General features: G+C 41.8%; 1 protein-coding gene across 2 annotated transcripts in view; it reads right to left on the reverse strand.

Annotated features, from left to right (window-relative positions):
* mios (missing oocyte, meiosis regulator, homolog (Drosophila)) overlaps positions 1 to 12,190 on the reverse strand; it is a 58,310-nt gene extending 46,120 nt beyond the window's left edge. The window contains exons 1-2 of one of the 2 annotated variants that reach the window (XM_072575417.1): positions 12,117 to 12,190; positions 2,876 to 4,286 (exon numbers count right to left, since the gene is read on the reverse strand). In XM_072575417.1, the coding sequence (XP_072431518.1) occupies positions 2,876 to 4,172 (1,297 nt within the window). In that variant the 5' untranslated portion in view covers positions 4,173 to 4,286; positions 12,117 to 12,190. Of the gene's footprint in view, positions 1 to 2,875; positions 4,287 to 11,327; positions 11,347 to 12,116 lie in introns of those variants that run through there. The other variant, XM_072575418.1, reaches the window with a different exon arrangement.
* Positions 12,191 to 17,436: the final 5,246 nt, after the last annotated feature.

Genomic DNA, 17,436 nt, shown 5'->3' on the forward strand with positions numbered 1-17,436 from the left:
AAGCTCCCATATTCAACACCATCAAGAGCTCTCAAACACCTTAGCAACAAGTGCACAAACACCCAGTAGTTATGCCTGAAAACTTTCAGCCCTGATTTCAGATAACATTTTTGAACTAGTTTCATTGCAAAGTTTATATAGAATTACAATCCCTTACAGACAGAGTCAGTTCTAGGAGTCAAGTCTGAAAATATCACATATTCCAAAAATAATAAAAAACACAATTGGACACTTAAATAATCATCTCAGCTCCAAGACATCAGTGCAGTAGTACCACAGGCTAGGTATTTTCTAATTAAACTGTTCAGAGATTCTAATACATGCCTCTGAGGTAGTGGGACTTGAACCTACACTTCCTGGCTCAGAGGTAAGGGCACTACTTAGTATTGCACATGATTGCCCCAGGCCCAATTACCTTCACCTTCCTTTGAATAAGGTTAGAAATGGACATGTTTGCATATTGTGCAATATATCAGCACCATTCACAACTTCTCAAACACTGCATCCAGGCAATGTGACAAGTGTGCCACACAAGTATCAGGCAATGACAACTAAAATCAAGGGACAACCCAACCATCACCCATTCTAACATTCAAATTACATTACCATTGAGTAATTCGTACAAACATCATGGGGTCATTATTCACCAGAACAAAAACTGGATGAGCTATAGAAATGCTGAGGCTACAAACAGGTTGGAAGTAAGAAGTTTATGAAAAATAACTCACCTGCTGAGTCCCAAAACATGTCCACATCGAAGGTACAACTCAGAAGTGTGATGGAATACTGTCCACTTGCCTAAATGCCTGCAGCTTCAGCAACATTCAAGAAGTTGGACAGCATCCAGAACATAACAGCCCACTTAGATGGCACCATATACCATTCATTTCCACGAGTAAGATACAAAGACATTTTATTTTTTAATACAGATAATTAGATTGGAGAAATAGATGTTTTTTTAAAATTAATAGCACATTTCTACTTTCAATATATGCCACCTCTTCCAACTTTTATATGAAACATTAAACCAAGGTTCTGTTTTAGCTCTCAGGTGGATGTAACAAATTACCTGGTTCTCTTTATAGAAAAAGTTACATTGCTGATAGATAGGAGTCAGGAAGGCAGTAATGGTCACCCTCATTGCCACTCAACCATTGCCCTCAGCCAATTGTTTAGTCAAGAATCTAGCCCACATATTTTCAGCATTTATGAATCTGTCACCAAAATGTCCAGTACCATATTATTTATTAATTTTACTGGATACATTTTAACATTTTTAAATTTAATTTTCAATGTTATGAACAGTGGAAAGTGTATGTTGATTGTTATGCATTAGGATAAACGTACCTATGAAATTTTATTTGAGGTATTATGTCAATTACCCGATGGAGAAAAGTTCTATTTTGTCCACTTGTCCAATATAGGAAATGGTACTGGCAGAATAATTCCAAATCTCAGCACATTTTGCAAAATCTTTCCCAATTTCCCTCCTGAAATAAAAAGTTTTATTAAAACTATTCCCCTAGTCACAGACTCCCAAACCCATGAAAATAGCTTTCCCCCCCAACTGATTCCCCTTAATCTAATTGAAGTTTTCAATAACCATTTATCTTTAACTCATCTCCTAATTCCCCAAAGCCTATTTACCATCTACAAGGCATGTGATGGAATAGTCGCCACTTGTCTGGACAAGTGCAGCTCCAACACCATTCAAGAAGTTTGACACTAAATATCCTATTTGATTAGTATCATATCTACAAACATCCACTCACTCCACCATTGATACTTAGTACACACTTTGCCAAAGATCCTTAGCACATTCCCAAACCCACAACTACTTCCATCTAGAAGAGTAGCAAATACATGGGAATAACACCACCTGCAAATTCCCCTTCAAGCCACTCACCATCCTGATTTGAAAATATATCACTGTTCCTTCACTGTAGTTGGGTCAAAATCATGGAATTCCCTCCTCAAGGGAATTGTGGATGTACTTACAGCACAGTATGCACTATTTGAAGGAGGCAGCTCACCACCACCCCTTCTCAAGGGCAACAAATGCCATCCAACCAGCAATGCCTATGTCCTAAAAACAAATACAGAAAAAAGTTTCCAGGGAAGATTACCATGCCGGTCTAATCTTTCCTTGTAATTTAAATCTTTCGGGAATCCAGTTATCATTCTGGTCAATTTCTGCTATGCCTCAAGACAGAGAAGGATAAGCACCCAGAACTGAAAACAGTACTCCAAATATAGTCTAACCAGAGTTTCCTTGGATGCACAATGTCTTCTACAGAATTGAAGTGTTAGCTGACAGGGTGCTCAATGCATTAATGATGATTCCAAGGAAATGGGTTATGGTCCAGGTAGCCAGAAGGTAATAGGTGCTGCAAGCTCAGGTTATGTAGATTCATAATGTCAGTACAACATCCTACCACAATTTGTTTCCAGATTTTGAACATAAGTTACACTATTCAGTTACATAAGAACAGAACTGTAGGAATTGCTAAAACATGAAAAAATGCACTCCATCCAGTTAGTCATGCATTATAGTCTTATGGTCTTATGGTCTTATAGTGGAGGTGCCGACAAACTCAAAGCAATGAATCTATGACAGCTCTTCGACAAATAGCTTTAAGAGATATACATCCTTAAATAAAACTAGAATAGAAATATCATAAGGAAGTTTCTCTTGTTTCTAAATATTGTTGCACTGTGAAACAAAATTTTTAAAATGCATCTAGTTAAGTTTTTTTTTTAAAAAAAGTCTTCTTAATAAGCAATGCTGCAAAGTACCTTCCTAAGAAACATTTCAAAAAAAAGAATCTTTGGTGAACCATTACCTTCCTCTCCAAATTTTAACCAAAAAGGATATAATGCAGAGTGTACCATAAGGACTTCAGCTGTGGGTCATCATCGCCTGCCAATAAATGATTTCGCCATACTTGCTCTGTGTCAAGTCCATATCTCGATAATGCCCGCTGCCTCATTTTTGTAGCAACATCTTTCTCTCCAGAACTAGCTTCTCCTTCTTCACTGCAGTTATACAAGTGTCTTCCACAAGCCCACATGAGAGAAGTAGTTGGACTCCAAGCTAGTGATATTCGCTCAAAGACAGTGAAATCTGTCATCAATCTGTTAGGTGTCACTACAACCATACGGTTTTGATTTGTTGGATGCCAAGCAAAGGAGGCAATGTAGTTTTCACATGGTTGTACACTTCTTTCTATTATGGTGGGTTCCGTTTCATCCCCAATAGGTGTTGGAGTGTGCTGCATATCATACAGGCGAATTATATTACTATCTCTTGTTAATGTAGCTAACAAACCAGTTCTAGTTGGACACCATGCCACTTTTGTTAGTGGTTTTGGTTGCTCAGTCAGTGTCAGTACTGGCTTTTCAAACTTCCTTAAGTCCCAGATTGCCACTTGACCTTCAAAAAAAGATGCTACACGGTCATGGAAGTGAGGATCAACAGTTACACCCTGAACGGCTTTTGTATTGACAAAAATTTTTTGGCTGGTGTTTCTCAAGTCAAAAATTGCAAGATTGCGGTGCATGCCTGCCAGCAGGAGCTTTTGGTCTCTTGGGAGCCAGCAAAGAGAGAGGCTTGCATCATTTTGTCCCAGCTCACACAAAGGCTTTGTTACAACAAGGCCAGCATCAGTATCACCAGCAGAAAGACGAACCTTCTCTGCTGGGACAGCTATCTCTGGTGTATATTTGCTGCTGATATCCCAGATGAGTACTGAGAAATCTGCTCTGTGTTTGTCCAGTCCAGCAGCAAGCCAATTGCTGTCCACAGGGTTCCAAGCTAATGTGTTACACTGACGGGCATGCTTAGGAACAAATTCCTTTCCTATCAAATCTCTGCATTTAGAATTGCGATCTTGACCAAGGCTAGTAAGGACAACCCGCCCATTGGCTTGACCAACAGCAAGTAAACACTCTGGGTCATATTTAGGATACCAAGCAACACATTTCATATAGGGAGTGTCAGAGTTAATTGCCAGCAATGTGGCTGTGGTATCCTCCGAGAGTCTCAAAGAACCAGCTTTAGCTTCAAAATTTCCTACTGATTCAGTACGATAGAGGCAAAGTTCAGAATCACAAACAACAAATCTGTCCACATGGTGAGGAGCCCACAGGATGTCCGGCTTTGACCCACTCATATTCTTCTACCAAATGGCATGAGGGTTCTCTCCAAATGTTTTACTATTACATCAGTTGATCAGCTTGAATAACAAGAGGCAAATGTACAAGCCTTGGTTTGCAACATCATGAATCTGAGAAAAGAAAAATAATAGCTTTGGTTTATTACAAAATGATAATTAAGTTCTTCTTAGCTATAGATTAAGAATTTCACCCATTAGTACAGAGACAAACATTTTTGCAATTACAATTCTGGAGCTACAATAGTGCATATTTTAAGGTGCTGTAGCTTTTGAAAGGTTAAAGGCTTGTACGTGACTCAAGTTCAAGTAACATTTTTAGACCTTAATGTGCCCTTTTATCCCAGTAGAAAAATAGTTTCTTCCACATCTTGGGAACTATCTTGGGAGAAGAATCAAAGTGATTAACTAAAGTAATGTAATAACTGTCACAATTTATGATAAGTACATGATGCCTACCACAGGAAAGCACTGAGCAGTCTTGTTAATTACCTTCAAGTGATCACCTTGCTCCAATTTTTGCCAATTCACTAGGCCCACAAGCACAATAGCACTACAACAGGTTCTGTGCTATCTGGGTGTGAGGCGTGAACACATCCCAGCCCAAATACCAAAAGCTACTCATAGACCCCTGCCATTTTTACTGCAACCACAAGGGGGAAAAAACTGTAATGTAGGTCCTAGAGGAGTCAATTTCACATCAGGCTTAAGATGGTTAAGTAGCAAAGATAGGTAGTCCTTGAGACAATTTGCCCAAATTCCTCTGACAGGGAATCCTGGTTGGCACTGATGCACCAGGAACCTAGAATATTTACCAGATGATGATGGCACAGCATATGATGTAGGAGACTTCTTAACACTTTCACATCTTTTGCAGGTCAACAAGGTCATGACCACAAGGAGCACATCATTGACAGTCCAAGAGAACAGATGACACCCATCCCATGCAGAACCACTAAGAATCATAACACAAGTCCTGAAGGAATCAGATCCAGGAAATCATGTATGTGCCTCAAGACGCACAAACTGGCAAAACCTTCAAAACACACCTCCTTCTCTTTGTACATCCTTCACAGGATCAGATTTTTAACAGCTTGACTTAATATACTTCATATCATATTGAACAACATGTGTGCCAACCAATCGATCTAGGCCACATGTTCCCAATTTGGCAGGTTTGTGAATACCTGAAAAATGCAGCAAACAGGAGCCTTGCCCACATTCCAAATAAATGAGGAGGAGAAATCCTGATCCTAATCCCATTTCCTTCACCAGATGACCAGAATCAGCAGAACAAACCCCAAAACTATTCAACCTGTAGCAGGAGGTTGCTAAAATGTATGTACATGCATTCCATCTATAGCAAAGCAGAAACAACTCCATCCACACCAAGTAGTGGTGGCACCAACACCATAGAAGCTGCTACGATACAGCATGCCTGAAAAAAATGTGAAGACATTCCATAAGAGCATAAGATAAAGGAGGAAAAATTAGACTATTTGGCAAAATTTGAGTCTGTTTTGCCATTCAATCGTGGTTAATCCTGCCTTCTCCCCATAACCCTGAGTCCTCTTACTGATCAAGACTGTCTTAAATATACATGATGACTTTGCCGCCACAGCAATCTGTGGCAACGATTTCCATCCCATAACTCTGAGGCTGTGCTATCAGTTCCTTCTCTCTACTACTAATGCAAACACCTCCACCTTTAGCCTCCCTATATTCTGTAAGTGTCAATGAGATCCTACTTGTCTTCCTAATAAACTCTGGAGACAGTGAGGTCTGCAGATGCTGGAGAGCAGAGTCAAGAGTGTGTTGCTAGAAAAGTACAACAGGTCAGGCAGCATCCAAAGGGCAGAAAATCGACGTTTTGGGCCAGAGCCCTTCACCAGGGATGAGGCTAGGAACCTTGGGGTTGGAGAGATAAATGGGAGGGGGGTGCGGCTAGGGAGAAGGCAGCCGAGAGTGCAATAGGTGGATGGAGGTGGGGGTAAAGATGATAGGTCCGAGAGGAGGGTGGAGCGAATAGGCGGGAAAGAAGATTGACAGGTGGGAACGGGTCATGAGGCTGGTGCTGAGCTGGAAGGTTGGAACAGGGGGTAAGAAGTGGGGAGGAGAAAATGAGGAAACTGGTGAAGTCCACATTGATGCCTGGGGTCGAAGGGTCCTGATCGAACAGTTTATCAATTTCACCAACACATTCCACCCCGACCTTAAATTCACCTGGACCATCTCTGACGCCTTTCTCCCATTCCTAGACCTCTCCATCTCCATCCACGAGGACCGACACAACAGGACATGTTTTTTTTAAACCGACTCCCACAGCTACCTGGATTTCACCTCCTCCCACCCTACCTCCTGCAAAAAATGCTATTCCAGATTTCCAATTCCTCCGCATCCACCACATCTTCCAGGAGGACCAATTCCACCACAGAACACACCAGATGGCCTCCTTCTTTAAAGAAGGAAATTTCCCCTCCCAATTGGTTGAAGATGCCCTCCAACGCATCTCATCCACGTCCCACACCTCCGCCCTCGAATCCCACCTCTCCAACTGCAACAAGGTCATCCGCTGACATTTCTGCCACCTATAAACGGACCCCACCACCATATATTCTTCCCCCCACCCCATCCGCTTTCTGCAAAGATCATCCCTTCCGCGACTACCTGGTCAGGTCCTCGCCACCCTCCCCTGCCACCGCAGGAATTGCAAAATCTGCCCCCGTACCACCACCACTTACCTCTGTCCAAGACCCCAAAGGAGCCTTCCACATCCAAAGTTTCACCTGCTCTTCCACACATCATTTCTTGTATCAATTGCTCCCGATGCGGTCTCTCCTGTGTTGGGGAGACTGGATGCGTTCTCGCACAGCGCTTTAAGAGAACATTTCTGCGACACCCACACCAATCAACCCCAACGCCCCATAGCCGAACATTTCAACTGCCCCTCCCACTCTGCCGAGGACATGCAGGTCCTGGGCCTCCTTCACCATCGCTCCCTCACCACCCGACGCCTGGAGGAAGTACGCCTTATCTTCCACCTCAGGACCCTTTAACCCTAGGGCATCAATGCGGACTTTACCAATTTCCTCATTTCCCCTCCCCCCCACCCTTACCCCTTTCCAACCTTCCAGCTCAGCACGGCCCTCGTGAACTGTCCCACCTGTCAATCTTCCTTCCCAACTTCCCTTTACCCCCACCTCCGTTCACCTATTGCACTCTCAGCTACCTTCCCAGCCGCACCCCCCTCCCGTTTATCTCTCCACCCCCCAAGGCTCACAGCCTCATTCCTGATGAAGGGCTCCAGCCTGAAACATTGATTTTCCTGCCCCTCAGATGCTGCCTCACCTGCTGTGCTTTTCCGGCAACACACTCTCAACTTCCCAAAAACTCTGTCGAGTTCAGACTCAGTCCTCAACTGCTCCTCATTTGACAAGCCTTTCATTCATTTGGAATCCCTCCAAGGATTACACATCCTTTCTTTGATATACAGCCCAAAACTGCTCACAGTGTTTCAAATGCAGTCTGACCAAAGCCTCACACAGACTCAACAGTACATCTCTGCTCTTGTATTCTAAACTCCTTAAATGCAAACAATGCATTTGCCTTATTAACTGCCAAATGAACCTGCACTTTAACCTGAGAGAACTCTGAACTAGGACTCCCAAGTGTCTTTGTGCTTCAGATTTCCAAAGCCTTTCCCCATTTAGAAAGTAGTCTATAGCTCTATTCTACCCAAAGTACATAACCTTCCACATTCAAATCTGGAATATCCTGCTCAAGATACTACAGTAGAGAAAGTCTAGGTGAAGATTTCAGTACCCATTAAGTCACAGGATTAACCAGGTCCCTCAATTTCCCAACATTGTTCTGGTATCCTGTACTGATGAGCATTCTCTCAACTGAAGGATACTGTTCAGATCTGCCTTCTCCCCTGCCTCACTGCCAAACATGAAGCACTCATTCTTGCTAATGGAGCCAAGATGAACAGAAACTTCAAATCAAATTAACTAGGTGAAACATCACTTCTTCTTAACTAGATGATAAGATGTAGCAAGCAGCTTGGCTGCACAATTTACCTGACCCACAAGAACTCCAGCAAAATAAAATACTGTCTAAATCAAAAATGACATGATTCATATAGATCCTGTCAACCCAGAAGCTAAACATCCTTGTCTCTCTCAAATTATAAACTCAGCCCTGGAGATGATAATGTGGTCTGGTTCCCATAGAGCTCAGTGTTCACACAAGGCCTGAAGCATACCAATGATCACTGCCTGTATCCTTTCCAGCACCTAACCACAAAAGAGGTGGTGCTCAGCCCAACAACACACTTCACTGCCCAATAGCAGGACCTATTAATGTGTAAGCACTCCCCCCTCACAACCTTAAACAACCACTTCCTCTTTCAGGCACAATGGTGCTGAATCTCTCACATGGTCTGCAGGAAGTCCTGCTGGTTCTTGCTTAGAACTTCTGAACCACAAAAACGTTTCAGCATCTTTTATGCCAAAAGGTATGTGCGTTTTGAAACTTCAATGTCATTATACAAGGAGGACTGAAAGCCATTTTCAATCTTCAAGAACTAAACAGAAGTAACAAGCTTGAATCAATAATTGGTCCAATTGTCCCATGGATAACTCAACTAATAAATAATGAGAACCATGGGCAATTGAAAGACATAACACCAAACACGTTTACTGATTTCATATTTCCCATAATAAAAATAAAAAACACATGATGTGTCAAAGAGGTTTAGAAACAATAAATTATTTTTTAAAGTGTGGTCACTATTGGGGAAAGAGAAACACAATGCCCTAGTAACATTAGGGCTACGACAGGCACATTTAACAGATCAGTCGGCCCTTTTTCACGAATACCAGCTAATATCTCTGGATGAGCTGACCTACATAAATGATTTGGATAAGAATATAGGAAGCATGGTTCATAAACTTGCAGATGATGCTAAAATTGGTGCTGTAGTGGACAGTATAGAGGGCCACAACGGAATCTTGATCAGATGGGGCAATGGTACTGGAGGGGTACCGTCAGTATGCTTCTGGCAGGTAGCATGTGCAAATTCTTAAGGAAAGGTATCATCACCCAAGCAGAAGGGGGAAAGAGAGGAAATTCAAAGTTGGCAACCTATTTATAATGTAGATTATAAAATTATGTTCAGGATCGTCAGGTCTGTTTTGGGATCGGTAATTCACCCCAACCAAACTTGTACTGTGCTGAGCAGGATGACCTCAGACAGCCTCACAGTCCTAGGGATACGAATGCCTACAAGCATGACAGTGGGGTGGCACTGGATTCCCAGGGACACCAGATACAAGTCTGGGCCCAACGCTTTCCTCACTCTGATGGCCACCTTCGTATGAGGCTGCATCAGACTGTGCATAGACCCTTAGACCTTAAGGCCATAAGACCATAAGACATAGGAGTGAAAGCAAGGCCATTCAACCCATCAAGTCCACTCTGCCATTTAATCATGGCTGATGGGCGCTTCAATTCCACTTACCCACACTCTACCCATAGTCCTTAATTCCTTGAGAGTTCAAAAATCTATCAATCTCTGCCTTGAAGACACGCAACATCCCAGCCTCCACTGCACTCCGTGGCAATGAATTCCACAGGCCCACCATTCTCTGGCTGAAGAAATATCTCCTAATTTCTGTTCTAAATTGACCCCCTCTAATCTTAAGGCTGTACCCATAGGTCCTAGTGTCCCCACATAACGGAAACAACTTCCCAGCCTCCACCCTTTCTAAGCCATGCATTATCTTGGAAGTTTCTAACTGACCTGCCCTCAACCTTCTAAAGTCTAATGAATACAATCCCAGGATCCTGGGATATAAGTTGACCATCTTATGTTAGGCCTACCATTCCAAAGACCATCCATGTGAATCTCTACTGGACACGCTCCAGTGGCAGTATGTCCTTCCTGAGGTGTGAAGACCAAAATTGGACACAGTATTCTAAATGGGCCCTAACTAAAGCTTTGTAAAGTCTCAGGAGCACGTCACTGCTTTTATATGGAGATAAATTACAACATTACATTTGCTTTCTTAATCACGGACTCAACCTGCAAATCAACCTTTAGAGAATCCTAGACTAGCAGCCCCAGATCCCTTTGTACTTTGGCTTTATGAATTTTCTCACTGTGTAAAAAACAGTCCATGCCTGTATTCTTTGTTCCAAAGTGCAAGACCTCACACTTGCTCACATTGAATTCCATCAAACATTTCCTGGACCACTCTCCTAAACTGTCTAAATCTTTCTGCAGCCTCCCCGTCTTCTCAGTACTACCTGCCTGTCCACCTAACTTCGTATCATCAGTGAACTTTGCCAGAATTCCCCCGGTCCCTTCATCCAGATCATTAATATATAAAGTGAACAGCTGCAGCCCCAACACTGACCTCTGCAGGTCCCAACTCGTCACCAGCTGCCATTCCAAAGAAGAACCTTTTATCCAACTCTCTGCCTTCTGTCAGATAGCCAATCTATACCAGTAGCTCACCTCAAACAACATGGGCACTCACCTTACTCAGCAGCCTCCCATAAGGCACCTATCAAAGGTCTCTTGGAAGTCTAGGTAGATAACATCCACTAGGTTTCCCTGGTTTAACCTACTTGTTACCTCTTCAAAGAATTCTAAAATATTTGAATTCTAACCCTTGATATGCAAGCACCAAGTGTCACTATGTACTGCGGTTCTATCCACCCCTTGTGTGACAAAGGATGGGCCTGGCCTTATTGCTGCAGGAAGTTGGACCATTCTGTACCACCTGTCCATCGTAGGTGAAATTTGCAAAGGGAACATCTTTGACCACACGTCCATCAGACAGTGATCAGCATGTAACATCCTCGAGATTTTGCAGGAAAAGGAGTGGGTTCATCCTGTCACGTAAGCCCAGACTCACTACACTTCCACATACTTGCTGCTCTTAAAAGTAGCTGCAGGTACAAGATGGGGGAACAAATTGACTGTCACACACCTCCTTCTGAAATGTGACTTTGTAAAAAAGGTCTGGACAGAGATGCAGGATTTTTTTTTAAATCAAGGTTCATCCTGAGCACTCCACGACACAGGGCTTCATGCTCTACTGGCAATACTCCAGGGCGAACACAGAGACAAATGAATACTGACCATACCTGGAAGACACAGTCAATGTAACTCAGTGAAAGATACTGTTTGGTTTGCCCAAGGAATTGTCCTCAACTGAGTTTTGCAGACCGGAACATTCCAAGGTCCAGTATTACATGCTGAGGGACATGCTAAAGCTTGGGTCAGCTGTCACCAAGGTGCAGTGAGGAAACTCCACGACCTAAGGTAGACCACCATCCAAGGTCTTTCTGCTAATTAAAACAGAGGCCAGTTAAGATGGCAGACCCCTTTATTGGCAGGAGGTAAAAATGTTACTTTCAACTGCACAGTAGCTCTCCGGGATGTAAAATTCAATGTATCATTTGGTTCTTTTTCCTCATTAGAAAGATTATACAAAACAGAATGTAAATCTGTTTGTGCGCTTGTAGACTTTTTAAAAAGTGAATAAAGTACATTTTTTGCAAATGAAAAAAACTACCCTGTTGTGCTGTGATGTGATGTTCGAGGAGTTTCCAGCACTGCACTGTGATTTGAAATGATACCAGAGTTTCCTATTGGGTTCTAGTCATTTGTCAGGAGTAAAGGGGGGGGGGGACAGAGAGACACTCCACCCTGCCCACGCATCATCATTCATGTTACACTCGGATAGATTTCCAGAAACGGGGACATAGGCCTAAAGCCCAATATCCGGTGACATGCTTCAACCTGAACACTTAGCCGCCCCTCATTTACACCACGACCAACAAAATTCCCATCGGCCGCACACCGGCTCCCACCACCACCTTTCCCCCACCGGGACCGAGCGCCCAACCACATGCCGAAACCCGGACACTCACCCAACGGCTCCCCGGCACCTGGGTCATTAACTACTGCCTGCCCCCCATCAACGCATGCGCGGCTCTTCCCCAAGGGGCGCCGTGTTTATTCACGTGATCCCTGACGTCACGTGAGCCTGTGGGACCGGGAAGGCGCGTGGCTGTAACCAGCCTTGGGTTATGGTGCAAGAGGGCGAGATGTCGTCAGGGAGTTTGCAAATTGTGGACGTTTGCACATCACGTTACATGAAAGCAAAATTAGGAATTACCATTGAATAAGTGACTCGCGACCTATCTCAATAGATTTCCTAGATGCTAAAAATACAATGTACCGCAGATGTGTGAGATAATAAACTTTCTTTAATGTGTATTATTGTATTATGCTGCAAAAATTCACATATACAAATCTCACCAGTATTACACACGTGAAAAAGCACAATGACTCCGCCTTCAGTCTATTAACCCATATAAATGAATGAATTTATTGTCACGTGTATTTTACAGTGAGAAAAACAGTAAAATACAATGACAACGTTTTCCACTGTAGCCATGATCCATCGCCATGACAAATAGATTAAGAACAAAGAAAAGACACACCTTCAAGAGAGTCCACCAGTCCTGTGCCAGCTCATCATCTAAGATGCCTGTGCTACCATCCCTCCTCCGTTGCCTCAACACCCTCGATATAGAACCCAACCAGCATTGAAGTTGCTACTTTCCAGGCTTCATCTTTTGCCATTGGGCCTATTCTCTCCCCCACTGCCTCACCAGACCCACCAATGTCAGAGTTGTGTCTTTTGCCGCTAAACTCACCTCATCAATGTTGCCGTGATGCCCTTTTGCCACCATTTCACTGCCACTAGCACCAGAACCAACCAAAGATGAAGTTATAGATCCTCAGGCATCATCTTTTGCCGGTGGGTGTACCTCTCCAACAAGACGTCTTCCAATGTAGCAGCCATCAATTCCGATGCCAGGTCCCAAGCTCTCCCCAGAAAAGTAAGAGCTCACTCAAGTGTTATGGACCAGACCAAACCCCCTCAAAATATATTAAGAAGATAGGCTGAACCTTAACTTTTTCATATTTTAAAAGTAAGTGTAAGACATTGTGTTCCAGATACAATTTGATAGGTGAGACTGCTCGACTTTAAGCAAATCACACTTTATTTTTACACTCTAGTTAAAATACAGACAAAATAAAAATAAAAAAGAATTAGCCTAACTAACTTATCAAAATGCTTAAGAAAATAATATGTATTACCTACTAATAATTAACTGTTCCAATGTAGTAACATTCCATTAAAATACCCTTGGGAAAGGCAAATTCAGTAAAATAGATTATCTCAATGCAATTCCCACAGCAGGAAGAGAACCCCAGCTTTTAGCTGCTACAAAGAGGAGAACAAGAGCTTCCACATCCAACAACTGCAGGAAGCTTAAACTTAATTTTTTTTACAGAGTGCACATTGTAATTTTATCATGTTTTAGGAGAAGGCACTTGTTATCCCTATACACCAAATCTTCACAATATCTAAAACACAAGAGATTACAATGATTAGGGAAGATGTTTCCATTGCTAGAAGAGACTAGGACCTGAGGGAACAGCCTTGGAGTGAAGGGAAATGGAGATAAGGTGAAACTTCTTCAGTGGAATTCATTGCCACAGAAGACTATGGAGGCCAGGTCATTGAGTATATTTAAGATTGAGATAGATGGGTTCTTGATTATCAAGGGGATCAAGAGTTAAAGGGAGAAAGGAGAGAATGGGGTTGAGAAACTTATCAGCCATGATTGAATGGTGGAGCAGACACAATGGGCTAAATGGCCTTATTTCTGTTCCTATGTCTTACATCTTATGTTTTTACTTAAACAAATGGGACTGGAATCACGTTATATCCAATATAGATCAGGAAAGTTCGCATTCTACAAATAATGGTATAAATTCTTCAATCACATTATAGCCAAATCACATTGAAGAAATGCACATTACAGCAAACCAACTGTATGCAGAACTCCATCAAATTCATTCAAACACCTTAAGTTGAACTTCAGAATTCCAAATGGTTCATGGGCTTGTATTTGTTTTTTGTGAGCTAATTCTCTGTTAGCTGAAGAGGGTTAATAAGTATGCCAAATTGTGCATGATACGTCACTAATCAGGATAGCGCTGTCACACTTGTAATAATCTTGAAACATGCCACAAACTTATGTTACGATCTGGTTAGCAACTAGTGACATTTTTCAAAGTTGTCAAAGTGTGGGATCCCAGATATTATCTAAACAGAATAAAACCACATGTTTTGGTAGTTCTGGACAAACCAGAATAAATGTTACGATTCAAAGTTAGAACAAAGTTATAAATCACACAACACCAGGTTATCGGCCAACAGGTTTATTTGGAAGCAATAGCTTTCAAAGCACTGCTCCTTCATCAAGTGATTGTGAACAGTTAGAACAGTAATACTGTTATGACACAGAGATAAACAATCAAATTAAATGAGACTCCCTACTATATTTACTTTAATATTTTAATTTTACTATATTTGCAACATAGTAAAATTGAAACCTTCAAATACCATAAAACTTGACCCCAATAGTTCCCAAACAGATCTTTTAAATAACCATGTCATTTTTATTTGTTAATAACAATGCCAGACACCATGTTTTTGATCGAGAGTGTGGTGCTGGAAAAGCTCAGCAGGTCAGGCAGCATCCGAGGAGCAGGAGCATCAACATTGCGGGCATAAGCCCTTCATTGGGAATGGGGGCTTATACCTGAAATGTTGATTCTCCTGCTTCATGGGTGCTGTCTGACTTGCTGTGCTTTTCCAGCACCACACTCTTGCCTCGGGGTCCTCATTTTCACCATGTTTATGATGTAAACAAACGTTTCAACAATTTGTTAATAATATAGTAGCTTTCGAAGAGCAAAATTAAACCAAAAGATAATCTAGTTAAGGTGCATGATTTAAGCATGAACTTCTTTGATTCTATCCCCCTCCCCCCTCAATTCTCACATAACAACAGACAAATGGACACAGTTAAGGGGTATATCAGAAGGGAAAAATAAATGAGATGTAACTGGCCAGTTCACTTAAGCAGACTCCATGATCTGTAACATCATTTCATATGAGATTACATCTTTCAATAAGTCGGTGATGACAGGACAACCAGGACAATCAAACCTCTATCCTGTAGTTTTTGCAGGCACAATCCTTCTGATGCAAAAACAGTCCAAAAATCAGTTCAAGCCATGGAGAGCCCTGTTACCCAGATTCAACATTTAACCTCACCTACTAGTTTCCAGGACCTAACCACAAAAAAAGGTGGTGCTCAGCCCAACAAGTCTGTAAGCACCCTTTTTAGGATCAAGCCTCCAGTTTCTGCTCTTAGGTACGTTATGATCCAAGCTGATGGCAAAACGGGACAAGTCAGATCTAAGAGTGAATCTTGGCTTGGTAAATTTTATTTCTTTAGTCATTGAGCATATTCACATGTGGCTACCAAAGTTCTTTTAATAAAAGATCAGAAGTTTGTCACACAAAAAGAACTAAACCACAGACACACACATACATATATATAAGGAGAAAATGAGGACTGCAAATGTTGAAGATCAGAATTGAGAGTGTGGTGCTGGAAAAGCACAGCCGGTCAGGCAGCACCCGAGGAGCAAGAGAATTGACGTTATTCTCCTGCTCCTCAGATGTTGCCTGACCAGTTGTGCTTTTCCAGCACCACACTCTGGACACATATATAAGACAATTTGCAAAGATTTTATCACAATTAGCAAAAATCAAAAATCAACTCCTTTTCCGCAATATCCTTTACTGTCATTTAATCCCAGTAAAGCATCACTCCTTAATTTATTAATTTTCTTACCAAAATTATTATTTCCTGTCCTTCTCCTTGGATTCTGAAGCAACTTATTTTCCATTCTAATGGCCTGTGACGTCTTTGCAGCTCTGCAAAGTCAATACTTCTTTATAACTCTCACAACCTGGTGGGGTGGGAGGGGAGGGGGTCTCCTACTAACTAAGTTTTCCCACTTTGGCAATTTCATCAAATAAAATAAAAATCTGCCTTGCTTCTTGGATGATTTCTCCTCTTCTGAACTGAATCTACTTGTGGTCCCGACCATCTGTATCTGTCTCATAAAACTCTCAACTTTGTAAATATGCAGCTCATTAACTTTGCAAGTGACGTCATTTAAGTTAAGTCACGTGCTTGCCTGGAAAACCTGTCTATATTTCACTGCTCAAAATGACTTCCTGACTTTTGTCAAAAAGCTCACTTTTACTTCCTGTTCAGTACCATTTTCCCAAATAATAACAACACAATATGTTACAAATCTGCATTACATGACTGACCAGCAGACCAAAAGTTGGAATCTTCTGATCCAGTGCCTGCAGTTAACTGACTAAAATTAATTGTTCAGTAAATTTGAACTATTGATTGGCCTTTTGAAATCCTTGAGACAAGTTCCACCCTTGTTGCTATGCAGGATTAAGAGCAATCGACATTCCCTGTACATTACAGTTCTCCAGCTAACTTCTCCACAGATGCCACCCAGAACATAGACAGAATAAATGGATTAAAAAAGGATATCATTGCATGCAATGGGCACATCTCATGATTTCTAGATCTTTGGCATGTCTTCCTCTTATCTCTTTAAATAATCTCTTTAAATCTCTTAACTGCCCACCCAAGATATTGCCAGGGACTCCAAATCCAACCAAAATTTTGTCAGTTTCCTCAGCAAAAAGGGCAATTTGCCCAAATTCTTTTAAAGATTTGTTATGTGGGTCTAGGTCGCTCGCCCACTTTGATCATGCTACTGCGGCCAACGTACACTTGTGGGCATCAGTACACCTTGCCTAACAGCTGCTGCATTAATATTTGATCCTTTCTATGTTGAAGTTAGACATTGTAGCCCAACAATTCTGTACCTTTGGTTATATTGTTCCTTGTGGTAGAGGGGTAAGCTGTCTGGGTCCAGAACATTTTCCCTTAGGCATGCAGAATGGTGCAGTGTGTTGTAATCAAAATAATTTGAGAGCCAATACAACCACCTCCAAAACCTGGCATGCCGTAGTTTGAGCATGTTGACTATAATGAATTAAAAAGTATGTAATACATTGATTCTGAATTGATTTGTGCAACAATAAAAAGTGTATCATCAGATTCCAAAAGTAGATTTGAGTTTAATTATTGTGTTGATATGAGTTTTGCTTTTCAACTTATTTCAAAAACAGTTAGCATATGAATGTTTTAGTTGGGTTTTGACAGAAAACTTAATGTTTTACGTGTCAGAGAGAAATAAAACCTTCAAAATACTTGCCAC

Source organism: Chiloscyllium punctatum, chromosome 8, assembly GCF_047496795.1.
Source record: "Chiloscyllium punctatum isolate Juve2018m chromosome 8, sChiPun1.3, whole genome shotgun sequence".
Lineage (NCBI taxonomy): Eukaryota > Metazoa > Chordata > Chondrichthyes > Orectolobiformes > Hemiscylliidae > Chiloscyllium > Chiloscyllium punctatum.